This window comes from Caretta caretta, chromosome 13 (genome assembly GCF_965140235.1).
Source record: "Caretta caretta isolate rCarCar2 chromosome 13, rCarCar1.hap1, whole genome shotgun sequence".
Lineage (NCBI taxonomy): Eukaryota > Metazoa > Chordata > Testudines > Cheloniidae > Caretta > Caretta caretta.
In genome coordinates, this window is record NC_134218.1 from 7337517 (window position 1) to 7355954 (window position 18438).

An 18438-nucleotide genomic window follows, 5' to 3' on the forward strand; every position below is an offset into this window, starting at 1 on the left:
GACTGGGGGAAGCCGATCGGACGTTGTTGAGGGGTTCTGCGGGAGGGGGAACGGTAACGGTGTGTGGTGCGTTCCTGAGGAAACGTGTGTGTGTGTGTGTGTGTACTGGGGGGGAGGGGGTGCGGTGTTGTGGGTACAGCGGAAGCGAAGCGGCTGGGCCGGTGGCGAAGGAAGGCGGCACACCACAGCCTGCTGACGCGTGCGCAGCGGCCCTCTTTGCCCCCGCGCTAGTGCGCGCATGTCGGGGCGGACACGTGACCGTGCAGCTGCCTTCGGCGGGAATCACGGCCTGCAGCGTCTGCAGTTGCGGCGCGAGGCAAGGACACAGCGGGTGGCGTCCGCGCGAGCCGCCCTCGGTCACTGGGGGGAGGGGCGGGAAGAGGAAGGCTCGCGGCGGTTAAAAAGCGGCGGCGCACGCGCACGGGTAGGCCGTCCACCCTTCCCCCTAGGCGGAACTGTACTTCGCAGACTCCCTCCCCACCCCCCATCTCCTGCCTGTTGCTAGGCAGACTTCGCACCTGGCCGGTCCCTGTGGGGCAGGCTTTTGAGGGGTGGGGGCTACAGTTGCTCCTCACTGAGCACTAGGGAGGGGGCAGGCTGCGCTAGGGCCGAGTTTACCCCCTCCCCCACCCTATTTTGGGGTGTTAGTGGGATGGGTTGAATTTATTCCTCCCCCTGCTTGGTGTTATTGTTTTTTGGAGGTGCTGACCCCCCTCTCCATTTTTTGTGGGGGTGGGATCCATTATCATCGGGGCCGGGCCCCTCCCCCCTCTACTTGACAGCATCATTGGGTGGGTAGTGCCTTCTCTGGGGACATTATTGGGGGCTCCAGCTGCCATTCTGAGGGGCCCGGTGTTGGGGGATTACACCCTGTTTTGGAGGTGGTGTTTCTGGTGTGTTATTCCCTCTCTTTTTGGAGGGGACCATACTGGGGGTGGGGGCGAGACACTCCTCTGTGGGGGCTCACCAGGTGGGGATGTGATGCCCTCTCTTTGGAAGAAATATTACTGACTGGAGTAGGGGTTGTACTCTCTCTCTTGGGGTGGATGTCTCATTTTTTTTACAGGGTGCTGTTCATTGCTCTCTTGGAGCTGTTGTTACAGGGGAGTACTACGTTTACTTTTTTTTTTTTTGAGGGAGTGGTTATGATAGCATTTGCTGGAAGCACACTTAGTTGTTGAAGGATTTATTAGTGATTGATTCAGTTTCTAGTTTGAAGTCATGTCAGGATCAACTCCAAAACAGACCTCCAGCCCGCAGACAGTTGCTGGTGTTCCGGACCCTGCTCCTGCTGGACCTGAAGGCCCAACTGACAGCTCCTTTGGTGAGCAAAACCTTAGCTTCACCACCACAGACCTCAACCTGGTGGAAATGACGGAAATAGAGTACACCCAGCTTCAGCACATACTCTATTCACACATGGAGGCACAAGCAAACGAAAGCGAAATGGAAGCTAGGCTCAATTCTGCTTTCTTCTCAGCTAGTAATCCTGCAGATCAACCTCAGCAGCAGTCCTCAGTGAACACCAATCAAACTGGCTATTCATCGTACTCTGGGAACCAGTCAGTTTACCCAGTTATCTGTCAGTCAGGTCTGTCTTCTGACAGCAATTTAATGGGTTCAAACCAATGTCTGGGGCACATTGACTTTCAAGAGCTCAGAATGATGCTACTTAGTGAATCTAATCTCCCTTCTAATGAAGTAGATAAAACACCTAATAGTAACTCTGTAGAAGTCACAGGGCACAGTTTAGTAAGAGTTAAACATGGTGAAAATTTTGGTGGGACAAATAAAGAAACTGTACTTGTTGAAAATTCAGCACCAGCTCCTGAGCCTAGATCTAAATCTGCAGTTCGTGTTCGTTTGGAAGACAGATTCAACAGCATCCAGACAGAAAATCCCCGATGTCAAGAGCCCCAAGAATCTGGAGTGACTCTTAACAAGTGTGTTGTCATTAACTTTAGTTTAAAGTTTACAGTTAAATTATATATTTTCATGTAGTTCAGTGTTAATTTAGGCGGATTCAAATTTATGAACAGTGTTATGTTTTTTTTTTTCAGAGTAACAGCCGTGATAGTCTGTATTCGCAAAAAGAAAAGGAGTACTTGTGGCACCTTAGAGACTAACCAATTTATTTGAGCATAAGCTTTCGTGAGCTACAGCTCACTTCATCAGATGCATCTATCAGCTGTAGCTCACGAAAGCTTATGCTCAAATAAATTGGTTAGTCTCTAAGGTGCCACAAGTACTCCTTTTCTTTTTGCTATGTTTTTAATACTCAAAATGACTAGCTGTGTGCTTTGGCACAAAATTAAGATCTTGAGGAAGTGAGGGCCCAATTACCATTAACTTCAAATTGTGCTTACTTACACTAGGTCTGAACTTGGTCAGTTATTAACACAATACACCATATAGTTGTGTAAATTTATTAATTTTCAACTTTATTTTGGACATCAACATCAAATGTAAGCAAAATATATAAACCAGAGCTTTATTTAGATGTTACATCCTTCTTACTTTGCAAAAAGTAATGCAGATTTCACACCCTATTAACAGACTAATCAGAGGACTCTGGTTAATGTTGTAATGTGGAAGGAGCTCCATGATGGTGCAGGAGCTTGTCTACACAAATCCGCTTGCAGCAAGATATGAACCTAAGACTTGCACACGCTGCCATTTATCTGAATATTTTTGTTACTGAGCCTATGGTTTTTATTATATATACTTTTTTAGTGACAAACTTAGCTGAAGGAAGTTACTTTTATGAAGTCCAACAGTGTAATTTCACTGTACAGAATAAAATAATGTATTAAACAGATCCTTTTTGCTATTGAAGTTAGTGAGGTAAATAGTGGGCCTTAATGGCAATGTGTATTTATAGTAAATGGACGTGATTTTTCTTTAGTGATTGTCACTAGAAGAGTAGATAGCTGAAAAGGTTTCTACAGTTGTCATTTTCAAGTAACTAGTCTTGTTTTATTTTATCTTTTTTGTAGTTTAGTAACACTAATTCGTCAACCAGCAGAACTAATGGGTATGCCTGTTCACCAGCAGCAGAATAAATGTACTACATTAGTGAAAAATAAGACTGCTGCTGCAGCTACTGCTTTACAGTTCACATATCCATTATTTACGATGAATGCCTGTTCTACTTCTGGAAGTCCTAACCCTTCACAAGCACAGGTAGATTTTTTGTTTTCTATTATTAGTTGTAGCCTTCTCCTTTGAAACTTTAACAATAGTCTAAATTTGTAAAAATGCTGCAAGATTTAACTGAAATACAATTTAATTTTAATTGATCACATTCGAAGTTATTTTATAGGGTTTTGTTTAAAAGCAACTTACGTAGGCACGTTCAGAGGGATTTATCATTTATGTGTCTTTTCAATATTCTTAAAGATGAAATATAGTTCTCAGTCATTTTGATTAAGTCCTTATATCTCTTACATGAATATGTACCCAACGGCCAGGACCAACAGTCTATTAGATTTCTTTCCAGAAAGGTACTTTGGTTTAAGTCACTCAATTCACCGCTACATCAGTTTCATTCACAAAGACATAGCTAGCTGCAAGTAGGTGTTTTCTCTTGGTTCCTTCTTTCCATTTTCTTTTGACAAAAACTCATGAAATTTCATTTTTTCACAGTTACTATAAGCCAAGAATAATAACCAAAACTGGCACGCAGAAACTGCCAGAGGTACAACAATAAAACTACACAAATGGTCTGGATGTTGAAATCACATGACTGTGGTACAGAAAAAAAATCACAATTGGCATTTGATTTAGCAATACAACTCATTATAGGATGGGACTAATGTTAAAATACATATCAAAAGTATTATCTTCTTCTTTTCACTTAACACTCCCTAATTTCCTTTTCAGAACTCTGGCACATCATGTACTATTTTGGAAGCTGCCAAACATCAAGACCTTGGATTACCTAGAGCATTCTCTTTCTGTTATCATCAGGAAATTGAATCCACTAAACAAACAGTAGGCACTAGGAATAAAGCTTTACCTGAACAAGTTTGGATTAAAGTAGGAGGTAAATGATTTAGCTTCTGCTCACTTTGTTTTCTGTGCCACTCAACCTCAAATTATATTTCTTCTGACTTACTTAGTCAGTTTGTTTGCAAGGACGAATGTGCTTTTACTGGTTCCATATATGCAATTTGAACTCTACAAATAATCTACAGAATCAGTAGGTATCTGACAGACTTTGAGAAATGATCAACATCCACGCTGGTTTCTGACGATAGTGTTTGCCCCTAAGTGCTGGTGTGGCAATCCACTTTATGAGGGAGCCAAAATAATCAGCACCCCAGCGCATCCATGGGAATTTCGAAACCTAAATTATCATTATTTCTTCAGGTTCCCTCCTTGTAGTAAGTCTCCACCTGAGGGGCATCAGGGGGATTTCAGAGCAGTGAGCACAGGGCAGGCCATGGCAGCAGGGCTCCTATAAAAATGTGTTGCTATAGTCAGTCTGTCAGTAGCAGTTTGTCAGGCACGGGCCTCTGTGTGGCTGCCCTTGCCCTCCCCAGCTGGACAGATCTGCAGGGCATCCTGGAAAATTGGTGCATGTGATGGTTCTCTCTCTTCCTCGTGCCCCACATAGTGACAATAGTTGTGCTACTGCAACAGGGAACAATTAGGAGGAAATCCCACAAGCTGAAATTCACTGAGACCTATGATCCGTATGCAGGACTTTCCCCTTTATGGGAGCATCTGATCCTTAATTATTAAATTGATATTGCTCATTTATTGATTGACATTTTTTCCTTTGAATAGTAGGATGAAAAAGTTGATGGCGTCAATACTAGTTTACATTTAGTAGTGCAGCAGTAATTATCTTGAAAATGTGAATTTCATATGTATAATAAAAAAGTAATATATTTACAGCACTTCATATTTTCGAAGTGTTTTAGTAGAATTAACCACTTAATTTTCAGATGACAGAACGAACTCATTTGAAAATAAGAAGAGTTACAATTACAGAGGTCTAACTTTTTTATATTAGTTACGGATTAGTCCATCAAAATGAAAACTTACAAAATCATAAAGTTTCAGTGAAGCTTAATATTTATTAAATAATGATGGAGTGGGAGAATGAAAAATAAAGTACTGCTTTTTTCCCTTGTTTTGCAAAGAAGAAGCTTTATGTAAACAAGCAATAAACAAAAGAAGCCGCGGCAGAATACGCCAGTTGGATACAAATGTAGACCGCAAACCTCTTAGTGAAATTCAAAATATATGTGATAGCCAAAATACTGCATCTGCACAAGGTACTTGGCAGTCAACACAGGTAAATTCAAGTATGCAGGCACAGAGTGGAACTCAGGGAGGAATCTCTCAGCGCAGGGAGAGGCATAACCGCATGGAAAGAGACAGAAGGTAATTTCCGTTGCTCTGTGAAGAGTTCCAGCAAAAAAACATTCTTAAAGCATAAATTAACTACAGTATACTAATTATCTAATTTAGAATAGATTATTGGACATGTTTTGCTTACTTTGTCAGCTGCGGAAAGCGGCATTCTCATCAGGATAGATTTGATTTAAATCACTAGTCAGGAAGACTCGATTTAATCATGGATTTCTACATAAAAGTGCATTCTTGTTGGTTGTTATAATCTTAATACATATCTTTCACAGCTCAGAGATAGATGAGACCCAAACTGGGTCTCTTTTATGGCCTGCTGCCATTATAGGTTTTCCCTTCCAGTGAGAGAAGGGTATGGTAGATCTCAAATCAATGAAGGCTACACTTAGAAAGACCTCAAGACTTCTGGAATATGCTGCTCAAACAGTTTCAGTTTTGTTTCTACTGCCTGTCCGTCCCTTCTCACATTTATCTCCAGACTTCTTCTCCTTGTCCAGATCTATTCCGCCTCCAATAATCTTCTATTCATTAAACTTTTTGAAACTTTGCACTTTTAGAGAGAGGTAAGGGATTAAATCTGTGTACACAAATTAGCAGAGGGACGATAGGGTTGAGGTCTGTTATTTCTCACCTCTATACAGGGGTGAAAATAACTTTAAAGGACTTACCGGTACGCTGGAATCCTGAGCAGTGGGGCAGGGCCTCAACCAGAAGAGGCGGGGCCTTTAAATCCCTGGGCCCTTTAAATCGCCGCCAGAGCTACCAGCTGCAGAGGCAGCCGGGAGCCCCAGGGCTCCGATGGCAATTTAAAGGGCCCAGGGCTCTGGCCGCTGCTATCGCAGCGGAGCCCCAAGCCCTTTAAATTGCCTCCAGAGCTCCACTGCTCGAGCCTTGGTGTAGTGGCGGCAGCACAGGGCTCTGGAGGTGATTTAAAGGGATCTTTAAATCGCTGGCCTGGGGAAGCTGGTACGGTCAGCAGTGTACCGGCTCTTGCCGGTATACTGTACCGGACTGTACCGGCTTACTTTCACCTCTGCCTCTATATATTTATTTATTTTATTTTATTTTATTTAAAAACATTTTTGCAGGAGTCACAAATCCACAGTTTGAGAACTGCGAAAGTAAGCATCTCTGATGGTATTTTTCTAGATTTAGCACGGAGTCCCATTGGGTAGATAGAAAGATTAACCTAAATAATCTATACAGAATCCCCTGAAACTCCATAAAATTGGGTCCCTAATCTATGAACTATTGGAACTCATTTACAAAACTTTTCGTAAACATTACATGAATATATTGTCTCATACTATAGAATTAGAATGTATAATCCCTATTCCATGATGAGATATCTTTGAGCTGTAATGTATCTTAATTAAAACTATCTTTAGATAGGTTTTTTCCCTCAAAAAGCATTTTATCAAAAACTGATTTAAATTAAAAAAATATTAATTTTTTTTTTAAATCAATGATTTTTTATCCACCCTGCTTCTCACGTAGAAAAGGAAGTGGGAGTCTGCTGAAGGCAAATACAATTCTGGTTTAGGTGTTTAGGATTTTTTAAAATTATTAGGTTTCAGAGGAACAGCCGTGTTAGTCTGTATTCGCAAAAAGAAAAGGAGTACTTGTGGCACCTTAGAGACTAACCAATTTATTTGAGCATGAGCTTTCGTGAGCTACAGCTCACTTCATCAGATGTTCAACATCAACTTCAACATCTGATGAAGTGAGCTGTAGCTCACGAAAGCTCATGCTCAAATAAATTGGTTAGTCTCTAAGGTGCCACAAGTACTCCTTTTCTTTTTTTAAAATTATTATTGACTCTCTAAGATCCACCAAAATGCATTAACAGATTCTTTCAAAACATGGTTATTTTATAATAACAGAGGAAGTATGCAAACTTTAGGTACATAGGTAACAAAAGATGAATAATCATGACCGACATATGACAATGATTTCAAAGTAACTGTAACTGGCTCTTTCTCTTTTGCAGCTGATTAATGAAAATACGATGTTTTCTAATTGTGATTGAAATATAGTTGGAATTATTCGAAGACTAGTACAACTATAAATAAATATACTATACTATAAATAAAGCTGACATAGTTGACTTGACTTCACCTACTCTCCCACCTCATTGGACATGAAGTGGCAGGTTCAGAACATAATGTGCTCTGGTGAACCTCAGCTAGCAGAGTGGTTGATTGAGAACCGCTCTGATCTAATTTAGCCTGTAGGCTGCTCCAAATTACAGTGGGGGCCATTTCAGCTCTCAGCCATCTTCAGGATCAGGCAAGCAAAGAGGTGGCTTTAAGTCACCTTCCCACCACTTCCAAGGTTCTGTGCCAACTCACAGTGCTAACAGGGCACAATTGAACACCATGGAAAAAAATGTCATTTGCTTTTCACTCCTACATTCACAGGTCTTTGCACAGGATATGACTGAGTATAGATCCTAATTTGATACAAGATTTTTGTGTCTTAAAGGCAGTTTTAAGAAAGAGTTACGCTAGTAGAAATGAATAATATTGAAATGAGTGATTGCTAATACTGTAGAGCAGCCATAAACTGAAAGGTCTTTGGGCAGGAATTGGCATTTATTATTATATATTTGTACAGTGCCAAGCACAATAGGGCTCAACCTGATGTGGTCTTTAGACACTATTGCACTGTAAATGTTAAAGAATGACCACAAAAGCAAAAATACAACCAACTAAATAGAACTATTAAAATTTCTGTCTAAGGTTTAGCGCCCATGTATTAGGCTGCAATGGATTCTCTCCATTGTGCAGTGATTCAGCACAGATCCTCAGAACTTGACGCCTTTACTAGTAGTCAAGCCCTGGCTAAAAACTAAAGCTGGTGTCCTCTTCCTGGCCTCAGTAAAAACTCGGAGGAAGGTTGCACTGGCAATATTGTCTGAGGGTGACTGCAACTCTTTTGAATGGAGGCAAATTAGCTGGCACACAGCAATGTAATTTACACTGACCTGGGCTAGCTTTGGTGCATCTTCCAAATATTTGCGTTTATTCCTATTCATACCTATCCAGTGTTGGTCCCCTCAAAATGCAAAACAAATATCAACATCTAAACAGCTATAAAACCATATATCTAGGTCAGCTATCTGGGTTAATTGGCTGCTAAAAATTGTTATTTTGCATTGACTATAGGCGCAGAATCCGGATTTGTTGTGATGAATTGAATCTTCTGGTTCCGTTCTGCACTGCTGATACTGATAAGGCAACAACATTACAGTGGACAACAGCGTTCTTGAAATATATTCAGGAAAGGCACGGGGATTCCCTGAAAAAGGTTAATAAATCTCATACAATCCACCTTTTAAAATTTTTCTAATAATGATCTTAAAATGGTTAAACATTTGAACTAAATCTGTATTGCATCATGACAGACACGAGGCACCTGTGTTGAACATTTACTTTGTCTGTTAAAAGAACATCCAGTTCATTGGCTTTGTATCCTTCAGCCACATTTTTGATTAGAATGGTTTCAGTTGAGCTCATAGTCTGTGTTGTATCAGATCTCACAAGCTAAGTAAAGTTTAATTTGATCAATTAGAGCCACACTCAGGAATTAGGGGAACCAGAACAGGCTGTTGGTTTGAAGCCTTCTCTAAACATTCCACTTTTTATCCATACCTATCCTGCTCATTCATACACACGAAGCTGTTTTTCCCATTCCATCTTCTGCTTCCTATTCCAGTCTCCCTGATTTTATAAGTGAATTTATTTGTCTTGTACTTTATTTTATTAGAGAGTTCAGTAACATATAATATATATATATATTAGGGCTGTTGATTAATCACAGTTAAATAATTAATCTCAAAAAATTAATCGCAATTAATTGCAGTTTTAATTGTATTGTTAAACAATAGAATACCCATTGAAATTTACTAAATATTTTGGATTTTATATATATATAGTATTCTTTGTTGTGGTTGAAATCAAAGTGTATATTATTTTTTATGACAAATATTTGCACTGTAAAAATGATAAACTAAAGAAATAGTATTTTTCAGCTCACCTCATACAAGTACTGAAGTGCAATCTCTTTATCCTGAAAGTGCAACTTACAAATGTAGATTTTTTTTGTTACATAACTGCACTCAAGCACAAAACAATGTAAAACTTCAGAGCCTACAAGTCCACTCAGTCCTACTTCTTGTTCAGCCAGTTGCTCAAACAAGTTTGTTTACATTTGTCACGGAGTCCCTGGGCGATGCTCTGGAACTGCTCCCCATGAAGCCAGTCAGGACTCTGGGGCAGTCGCCTTTCTGTGAGCAGCCTGTCTTCAGGACACGCAGCTCACACAGCTTCCACCTTCCTGGGTCTGACCTCGGAGCATTCAGCATCCTCTGCCCCTCCGTGCGCTTCCCCCAGCGAGTCCGCTCAGGCGGGGCTCCTGGGGAAGCCAGAGGGTCCTGCACCCCAACTCCGCAGTCAGACGTGACTCTCAGCCAGCCAGTAAAACAGAAGGTTTATTAGACGACAGGAACATGGTCTAAAACAGAGCTTGCAGGTGCAGAGAACGGGACCCCTCAGCTGGGTCCATTCTGGGGGGCAGTGAGCCAGACAACCACGTCTGCACTTCACTCCATGTCCCAGCCAGCCCCAAACTGAAAACCCCCTCCAGCCCCTCCTCCTCTGGGCTTTGTTCCTTTCCCCGGGCCAGGTGGTCACCTGATTCCTTTGTTCTCCAACCCTTCAGCTCTCACCTTGCAGGGGGGGAAGGGCCCAGGCCATCAGTTGCCAGGAAACAGGGTGTTGGCCATTCTCTGTGTCCAGACTCCTGCACACACCTGCCCTCTAGGGCTCTGCAATGATCATACACCCTTACTCCACCCCCTAGATACTTAAGAACTGCCTAGGGGAAACTGAGGCACCCCCCCAACTATTCAGAGGAAACATTAAGAACAGTCCCACTTCGTCACAACATTTACAGGAGATAATGCTGCCTGCTTCTTGTTTGCAATGTCACCTGAAAGTGAGAACAGGTATTTGCATGGCAACTTTGTAGCCAGCATAGGAAGGTATTTACATGCCCGATATGCTAAACATTTGTATGCCCCATCATGCTTTGGCCGCCTTTCCAGAGGACATGCTTCCATGCTGATGACACCTGTTTAAAAAAAAAAGTGTTAATTAAATTTGTGATTGAACTTCTTGGGGAGTATTGTATGTCCCATGCTCTGTTTTACCTGCCTTCTGCAATATATTTCATGTTATAGCAGTCTTGGATGATGATCCCAGCACATGTTGTTCATTTTAAGAACACTTTCACTGCAGATTTGACAAAATGCAAAGAAGGTACCAATGTGAGATTTCTAACGATAGCTACAGCACTCTATCCAAGATTTAAGAATCTGAAGTGCCTTCCAAAATCTGAGAGGGACAAGGTGTGGAGCATGATTTCAGAAGTCTGAAAAGAGCAATACTCCAATGCAGAAACTACAGAACCTGAACCACCAAAAAAGAAAATCAACCTTCTGCTGGTAGCATCTGACTCAGATAATGAAAATGAACATACGTCAGTCTGCACTGCTTTGGATTGTTATCGAGCAGAAACCATCATCAGCATGGACGCATGTCCCCTGGAATGGTGATTGAAGCATGAAGGGACATATCAATCTTTAGCACATCTGGCACATAAATATCTTGCGACACTGGCTACAACCGTGCCATGAGAACACCTGTTCTCACTTTCAAGTAACATTGTAAACCAGAAGCGGGCAGCATTATCTCCTGCAAATGTAAACAAACTTGTTTGTCCGAGCAATTGGCTGAACAAGAAGCAGGACTGAGTGGACTTGGGCAGGGTATAAAATTGTACATTGTTTAATTTTTGAATACAGGGTTTGTTTTTTTTAACATAATTCTACATTTTTAAGTTCAACTTTCATAATAAAGAGATTGCACTACATTACTTGTATTAGGTGAATTGAAAAAATACTATTTCTTTTGTTTTTTTTTACAGGGCAAATACCAGTAATCAAAAATAAATATAAAGTGAGCACTGTACACTTTGTATTGTGTTGTAATTGAAATCAATATATTTGAAAATGTAGAAAACATCCAAAAATATTTAAAAATGGTATTCTATTATGAATAGTGTGATTAATCACGATTAATCAAGATTCATTTTTTTAATAATTTGACAGTCCATAATCTCTCTGTATGCATATTATTTTATCCAATGATGACTTCCAACTGAGGTGATTTTGACACCCATGCACAATGGCCATGTAGCAGTAGCCTTCAGTGGTGTCTTTTTTAGTATATGGTCCTTCCCTGGAGGTGGTGGCAGCGTAAAGCACTTCAAGAACTGATTTGTTCCTTAGTCTCTTTTCAAAATGACATCTTAGGGCAAGCACTATGAAAACTAGCATTGGTATGCAGAAGTCTTTGGGGTTGGAGCATTTGTGTCTCCAAAGTTTTGTCCGCTGAAAAAGCTGCCCAACTGGTCATAAAATTAAGTCTTAAATTGCAGAAATGTAGTCAAAAATAAAAGTTCTGCCTTCAGATACATACAAACAGTATCCATTGACTAATGGGATGAATGTGACAAGTTGAAAGTAGAATTTTCTCCTAAAATGTTAACTGATTTGACACACAAAAATTCATATAAATGGAGGAACAAATTCTGTCTTTCCCTAGTAGTTGTGACAGGTTCTGATTGCAGCAAAATCAATAAGATTCCAAGCAGAAGGGAGCACTATGCTGGGAGCCAACTTAGAGATCCATGTTCATTTAATGCCACATTGCAGGGGTTCCTTATGTTCTACTATGAAGATGGGTTTTGGGGATGCAGTTGTGCTGGAGGCACAAGTGCAAACATTCACGATCAGAACTGTTGTGGGAGTTATAAAGGGTCACATTAGCTGGAAAGCGCTCACAGTATTTAGTCAGTAGTAACAGGCAATTTTTTTTTCCTGCCCAGTTAAATTGTTTTCTAAACACTTCACAATTGTTAATGTATTTAGCCTCCCAGCATGCCTGTTAGTAATGAAACACTATTATCCCAATTTTACAGATGGGGAACTGAGGGGTTAAGGCCCAGATCCTTAAAGAATTTAGGCACTTAACTCTGCTTAGGTACCTTTGAGGAGTTGGGCCTAAGTGACTTGCCCAGGGTCAGTCAGGCAGTCTGAGGCAGAGCAGGACTTCGAAATCAGGTCTCTCATCGCCCAGGCTAGCATCCTAATCACTGGACCATCATTCCCTCTAAAGTTTACCAGGTGCAGGATTTGCCCACCCCTTAGTAGTTTAATAATATTTTACTTAAATATGTATTGCATTAAGCATGATAATAATTACTTGTATTTTTGATTTTAGGAATTTGAGACTGTGTTCTGTGGTAAAACAGGCAGGAGACTAAAACTAACAAGAGCTGACCCATTAGTAACATGTCCAATGCAGGAAAACATACAGAATAGCACACCAATGGAGATCAAGTAATTTGAACTAAATACCCAGCGTTTTATGGAAAGTATTGATACCTAATGATGCTCCATAGCAATTATTTTATATCCACATACTGGACTTCATCTCCTGTGACTACTTTGAAATTGAAGGATCCGAGAGTGACTTGCAAAATATAATTTGTAAAAATACATAAATAGAACCGTAAAGAAAACATTCTTTATTCAAAATGGAAAGATAAATGAATTACCAACAATATTAATTGATCAGTGTCCTCTTAGAGAGCTTTGGGACCAGAGGCAACAAGAAAATGTCATGACAGCCACTAAATCTCTCTCTCCCCCTCCCCCCCCAATAGCTACCAAAATCCATTTTAACTTGATATAATATAGTTAGAAATTGTTATAGACAGTCAACCTGTCCTATTGTATTTAGTCAGTCATGAATGTACATTCCTATTAAATGTAAAATAAATAAATAAATATGCCATTATAGTGCCCATTTCGCAATTGGAACAGTGAGAAAATTAAATTGGTTAGTGCTTGTATAATAAGTACACATCTTACAAACAATATTATATGCATTGGAATTCAGATTTGAAGTTCATATTGAACCGTACATCCCCATAGGACTAAAGAATCATACAGTGCTGTTGGCATTGCTTTTAAAATACAGTAGTATTTTAAATACTTTTGCACAAACTGTCCAACAGTTTTCCTGTATTGTTGCTTTAGTCCAAAAGTGGTATATTGTAAACAGTGAATTATTTACGTGCACAAAATATTTTCATATTAAAAGAGTAGTAATGGTTCTGCTTGTTAATAAGATGCAGTGTTCAGGACAGAAATAGTATATTTTATGAACTGAAAAAGTGGCTTTATTAATTTCTTAAAACAGATGATGCTGACAGGTTTTATAGTACAAAAAAGTCACCCCAAAATAAATACTGTTTTAAATCACGGATATTCACAATTTTGCAGCAGTTTATTTCGAAATAATTCTAATAAAACAATTGGGGGAAGATGGAGTTTAGCAGAACAAGCTTTGATGTGTATAATGACAGTTACAACATCACAAAAAAAGGTTAAAAAAATCTCATTTTATTTTTACAATAGTTCATACAGTAATTTTGGCTGGTGTTGAGAAGAGCATCCTTTCTGACTTGGGATTTTTTTCACAAATTCTGTGCAAATAGCTGAAGTAGATGGCGTGAAGATGCTGTTATTGAATATCCTTTGTTATAACATGGAAATATACAAAAACTCTCCCCTGTAAATTATAATATATACATTACACCCTTTGCAGAGTTAGATTGCAAGAATGCAAAGGGTTTAACATTTACTAGCCATGGCAAATGTTTGAGGTACAGTCTGATAATTCATGGTGGACAACAAATATACATGGTCAATGATGTTCAATTAGTGCCTGAATCACTACTGAATTCAGTGAGCATAGAGTCAAGCCTTTATGCAAAATAGCCACAAGCTTTTGTACAGTTAGGGAGATGACAGTAAAAGGAGCAGCGCTTCCTCCTGTAGGTCTCTTCAACAAAGTGGGGAGGAAGGGAAAGTGAGACTGATTTGCAGTAAAAATTCTGGAAAGTAAGGGGTGGGGAAACAATTTTAAGCATCTTTTTAGTAAAGGTTTTCAACAGATGCTTTCCTGTGTCATGGAACTGAATTACTGTGTCAAAGTCTCCATTTTATTCATTTTAATAAAAGGAATATTTGTCCATTTATCACTAGGAGGATCCTGACTCTTTTCATACAATTCACTGTTTACTTAAATATTCAGTCACTTCTGCAGTTTCAGTGCTGATGATTTTTTGGATCCTCCTCCAACAGCACCCATGCAGGCTGACGTATCACAGATTCCTGGAGTTCCCTGAGCCCCCATTGCACCAGGTACACCAGGATCACCTGGCAGACCAGGTTCACCATGAGCACCATCTCGACCATCTTTACTAATTCCAGTTACACCTGGTGGACCTTAAAGAAGAGAAAAGAAAAGTGGTTTAGGGTGAAATACTGGCTTTTATTTGCATGTAAAATTTAAAATATTAGGTAGGTATTTGTAAGCTGTAAGAGGGTTATATATAGTGCTGTATTATGGCTCTCTGGAGTATAAGAGATCTGTAGTAAATATGGTAATGGTTTGAGCCACAGGCTAAAATCTGCTCTGTTACAATGGTCTAACCCTGGAATAACTGAACTGGATTTAGTGGAGTTACTTTGGATTTACACTGTTATAGCTGACAGCAGAAGTTTGCCAATTCATAGTTGTTCCTACATATATGTCTGCTTGTTTTTGGGACTACCATACTTTGCTGTGGTTGCCCATTTCAAAACTGGCTTCTCAGTGAGAGTCATCTCTCTACTACCACATAACCCAGATCAGCATGGTAACTGTAGGGAGAAAGGAATTCAGTCATAGCACAAACCACATGCAATGCAGGCCCTCTAACAGCCTTTATTCTAGCCTTGTGTCCCTCTACTGAATTTGTAGATGCAGTAAAAATGTCCCCGTAAAATACATCGTCCCAATTATACTATGAAAAGGTCCATCTAGGAGGAGATTTATCATAAAAATAAAAGTATATTCCTGAACAAACAGGTATAGTCCATATTGCTGTCATTTGGGTACTTTCCTATCATACTAAATACTGCATCAGCTTACCTTGAAGTCCTTGATCTCCATCAGGCCCATCAATACCTATGCCAGTGGCTCCTTTGTCTCCCTTTTCACCTGTATCACCTGTAATGATGTACAGACATTTAAATGTAAATAATAATTTACAGAGAACAGCCAAGTTAGCCCTTATATGTGGAGGGGAAAATCCTGTCAGCATAAAGGGTAATGCAAAACTGAGTGCCAAGAAGCTGCCTGCATGGATTCAGTTGCCAGATTTGAGCCCCAGGTGTGCACATTTTGCAGTTTCTGCATTTCTTGGAATTTACTACTTTTATTTTTTTATTTAAAAGTTACATTTTTATTATAATTGGCTGCATATGAATATCACATACTCTCACTATTGGAACTTTTATTAGCCAATCAGATCTCTTTACTATTGTCCATCGTTTTATATTAAGGATAAAGGGCTGGATTTTCAAAGGTGTTTAGGCACCTAAATGGGATTTCCAAAAGCACCAAGATGTCTAACTTTAATTTAAATCAATGGGAGTTAGGGCCTAGACACATCTGAAAATCCCATTAGGCACTTACCTGCACCTTTGAAAATCTGGTCCAGAATCCATAAATTTGGCAGCAATAATCAACTACCCTAATTAGTATAGTTGAAACTGTGGGGCGTGGAGGAACATTTAGGGGGGCGTTGCTGCTAGCCCTGATGGGGAGGGAGTGCCACCCAGCTCTGCTCCCTGCCCCACACCAGGGGCACTGCACCGTGCCTTGGGCTCCATGCCCAGTGACCTGGCTGCCAGCCCTGCCCCCAGGACCCCAGCTGTGGCCCCAGCCTTGACCCCCTTACCCCTGTCCACGTCTCCCCCTCTCGGCCCTGGCTCGGGGGGGGGTGGGTGGGCAGACGGGTTATGGGGGCGTGAGGTAAAAAGTTTGGGGACTGCTGGTATAGCTGCTTGTATATGAAACCTTTTAAATTATAATGGTCATATCTGTGTACATTCCAAAATTACATCATAATGAGACTAGGGTTGTCAGGTGTCCAGTCGAAAAGGGATCCTGGTCGGCACCTCTGAGCAGGCTGCTAAAAGTCCGGTCGACGGCGCAGCAGGCTCCTGGCAGGCTCCCTGCCTGTCCTGGCTCGGCACGGCTCCTGGAAGGGGCTGGCTTGTCTGGCTGTTAGGTGCAGGGGCAGCCACAGGGGCTCTGTGTGCTGCCCCTGCTCAGCACACTGGCTCCACAGCTCCCATTGGCCGGGAACCACGGCCAATGGGAGCTGTGGGGGCGGTGCCTGAAGGCAGTGCTTGCAGGCAGCGCGCAAAGCCCCCAGCCCCTCCTCCAAGAAGCTGGACATGCCAGCCGCTTCCGGGAGCCACCTGAGGTAAGCCCGCACTGCAAATCCCCTCCTGCACCCCAACCCCTGCCCCAGGTCAGAACCCCCTCTTGCATACTAACTCCCTCCCAGAGCCTGCACTCTTCACCCTCTCCTGCACCACAACCCCCTGCTCCAGCCCTAAGGCCCCTCCAGCACCCAAACTCCCTCCCAAAGCCCACATCCCAACTCCAGCCCTGAGCCCCGCTGTACCCCAAACCCCTCATCCCCGGCCCCACCCCAGAACCTGCACCCACTCGCACTCCCCAACCCGCTGCCCCAGCTCTGAGCCCCCTCCCACGCTCCCAAAACCCTCATCCCCAGTCCCACCCCAGAGCCCACACTCCAACCCCCTGCCCCAGTCTGGTGAAAGTGAATGAGGGTAGAGGAGAGCGAGCAATGGAAGGAGGGGGAATGGAGTGAGTGGGGGCGGGGCGGGGCCTCTGAGAATGGGTGGAACAAGAGCGTTTGGTTTTGTGAGATTGCAAAGCTGGCAACCCTAAATGACTTCCCAAACCCTAGTGACTTCCCAAAAGCAAAAGTTAAATTTCTGCACAACCAAGTTCTTTAGTGTGCTGCCCCCTAGTGTTTTATCTCATGTATCACAGAGGATCTATACATTACATAAAGGAGTTTGAACATCTTCAAATGCTGGATTTGCTTTCAGCAACTGTTACCAATTTGCAATGTTTGCACATTAATTGTAAGGTGTAAATAGCTAACAAAGGCCCAATCTTGCAGTATTTTCTCATGTGAATAAGGTCTGTAGGCTCAGGTCTAAGTAGCCTTGAGATGCAGCACACTCTGCCTTTGTCCGCCCCCCCCCCCCCCGACTTTGTCTAAACTTGCCATCTTAATTAATTGTTTAAGGAAAACAACAAACACACTTGCTTCTAAGAAACACACAGTTATACTTAGTCTTAAAGGTATATGTCACTTTGCAGTAGAAGTTAGGCTGGTGCTAAAGGTCTTTTGTCCTAAAAGTTTGCTATTTATGGGTAAAATTCAGGATTTCCCCTCAAACCCTAGGTGACTGGGTTTTTATGGATTTGAGAAACACGGGCAGACCTCAGTGCTGTAGTGAACCACTCTGCAGACTTGCACTGGCCATCATGGCTGGATGATTCTCACACTAGAGGCACAAGGAAAGTTTACGTTTAACACAGCACTGTACTGTATTTGCCTTTTTTTTTTTTTAAAAGGTCTCTGCTGCTGCCTGACTGCGTACTTCCGGTTCCAAATCAGGGGTGGTTGACCTGTCAGTTCGTAACTCTGGTGTTCATAACTCTGAAGTTCTACTGTGTTACTGAGGAAGCTATTGCAGACAAATGCAATGGCATGGACGATGGCACAGGAACAGGAGGGGGAAATACTGGGAGGAGTTCAGGGGGACAGTGGTTATAAATCCCCAAGACAAGCCTCATTCCTCATTAGACCCCAATATATCACAGTGGTGAGGATTTACTTTGTTAATGGTGCGTATAACTGGGAGATAGCGGAATGGCCATCCAATTAATGGCTGGAGCTTCAGCAGCTGCACATGCTGCAGTGCGTATCCATCCTGGATGATTTGATTCTTATAAGCAGTAGATTCTTACAAGTGGAGTATTTAGTATA

The 18438-nt window shown here is 41.5% G+C and overlaps 2 protein-coding genes across 4 annotated transcripts in view; one reads left to right on the forward strand and one right to left on the reverse strand.

Moving 5' to 3' along the window:
- TCFL5 (transcription factor like 5) lies at window positions 1–14517 on the forward strand. 3 transcript variants are annotated; one of them, XM_048820862.2, is made up of 7 exons: window positions 1–424; window positions 1206–1943; window positions 2997–3183; window positions 3883–4045; window positions 5151–5394; window positions 8547–8688; window positions 12726–14517. In XM_048820862.2, the coding sequence occupies exons 2-7, from the start codon at window positions 1222–1224 to the stop codon at window positions 12846–12848; spliced, it is 1581 nt and encodes a 526-aa protein (XP_048676819.1). In that variant the 5' UTR covers window positions 1–424; window positions 1206–1221; the 3' UTR covers window positions 12849–14517. The 3 variants fall into 3 exon arrangements, with proteins under 3 accessions (XP_048676819.1, XP_074974801.1, XP_048676820.1); XM_075118700.1 differs by lacking the exon at window positions 1–424 and having other exon boundaries at window positions 954–1943; XM_048820863.2 differs by lacking the exon at window positions 1–424 and having other exon boundaries at window positions 955–1943; window positions 5154–5394.
- The window catches only part of COL9A3 (collagen type IX alpha 3 chain), a 70581-nt gene continuing 66034 nt past the window's right edge, over window positions 13892–18438 (reverse strand). Inside the window, exons 31-32 of the mRNA XM_048820859.2 lie at window positions 15489–15566; window positions 13892–14800 (exon numbers count right to left, since the gene is read on the reverse strand). Coding sequence (XP_048676816.1) covers window positions 14607–14800; window positions 15489–15566 — 272 coding nt within the window. The 3' untranslated portion in view covers window positions 13892–14606. The remainder of the gene's footprint in view (window positions 14801–15488; window positions 15567–18438) is intronic.

What these genes read in the sequence shown, in the direction of transcription:
- TCFL5 (XM_048820862.2), top strand. Translation starts at nt 1,222, where the DNA reads ATGTCAGGATCAACTCCAAAACAGACCTCCAGCCCGCAGACAGTTGCT. An exon ending in TCTGGAGTGACTCTTAACAA is followed by an intron (nt 1,944 to 2,996) that starts GTGTGTTGTCAT and finishes TCTTTTTTGTAG; the next exon opens with TTTAGTAACACTAATTCGTC. An exon ending in AGTTTGGATTAAAGTAGGAG is followed by an intron (nt 4,046 to 5,150) that starts GTAAATGATTTA and finishes TGTTTTGCAAAG; the next exon opens with AAGAAGCTTTATGTAAACAA.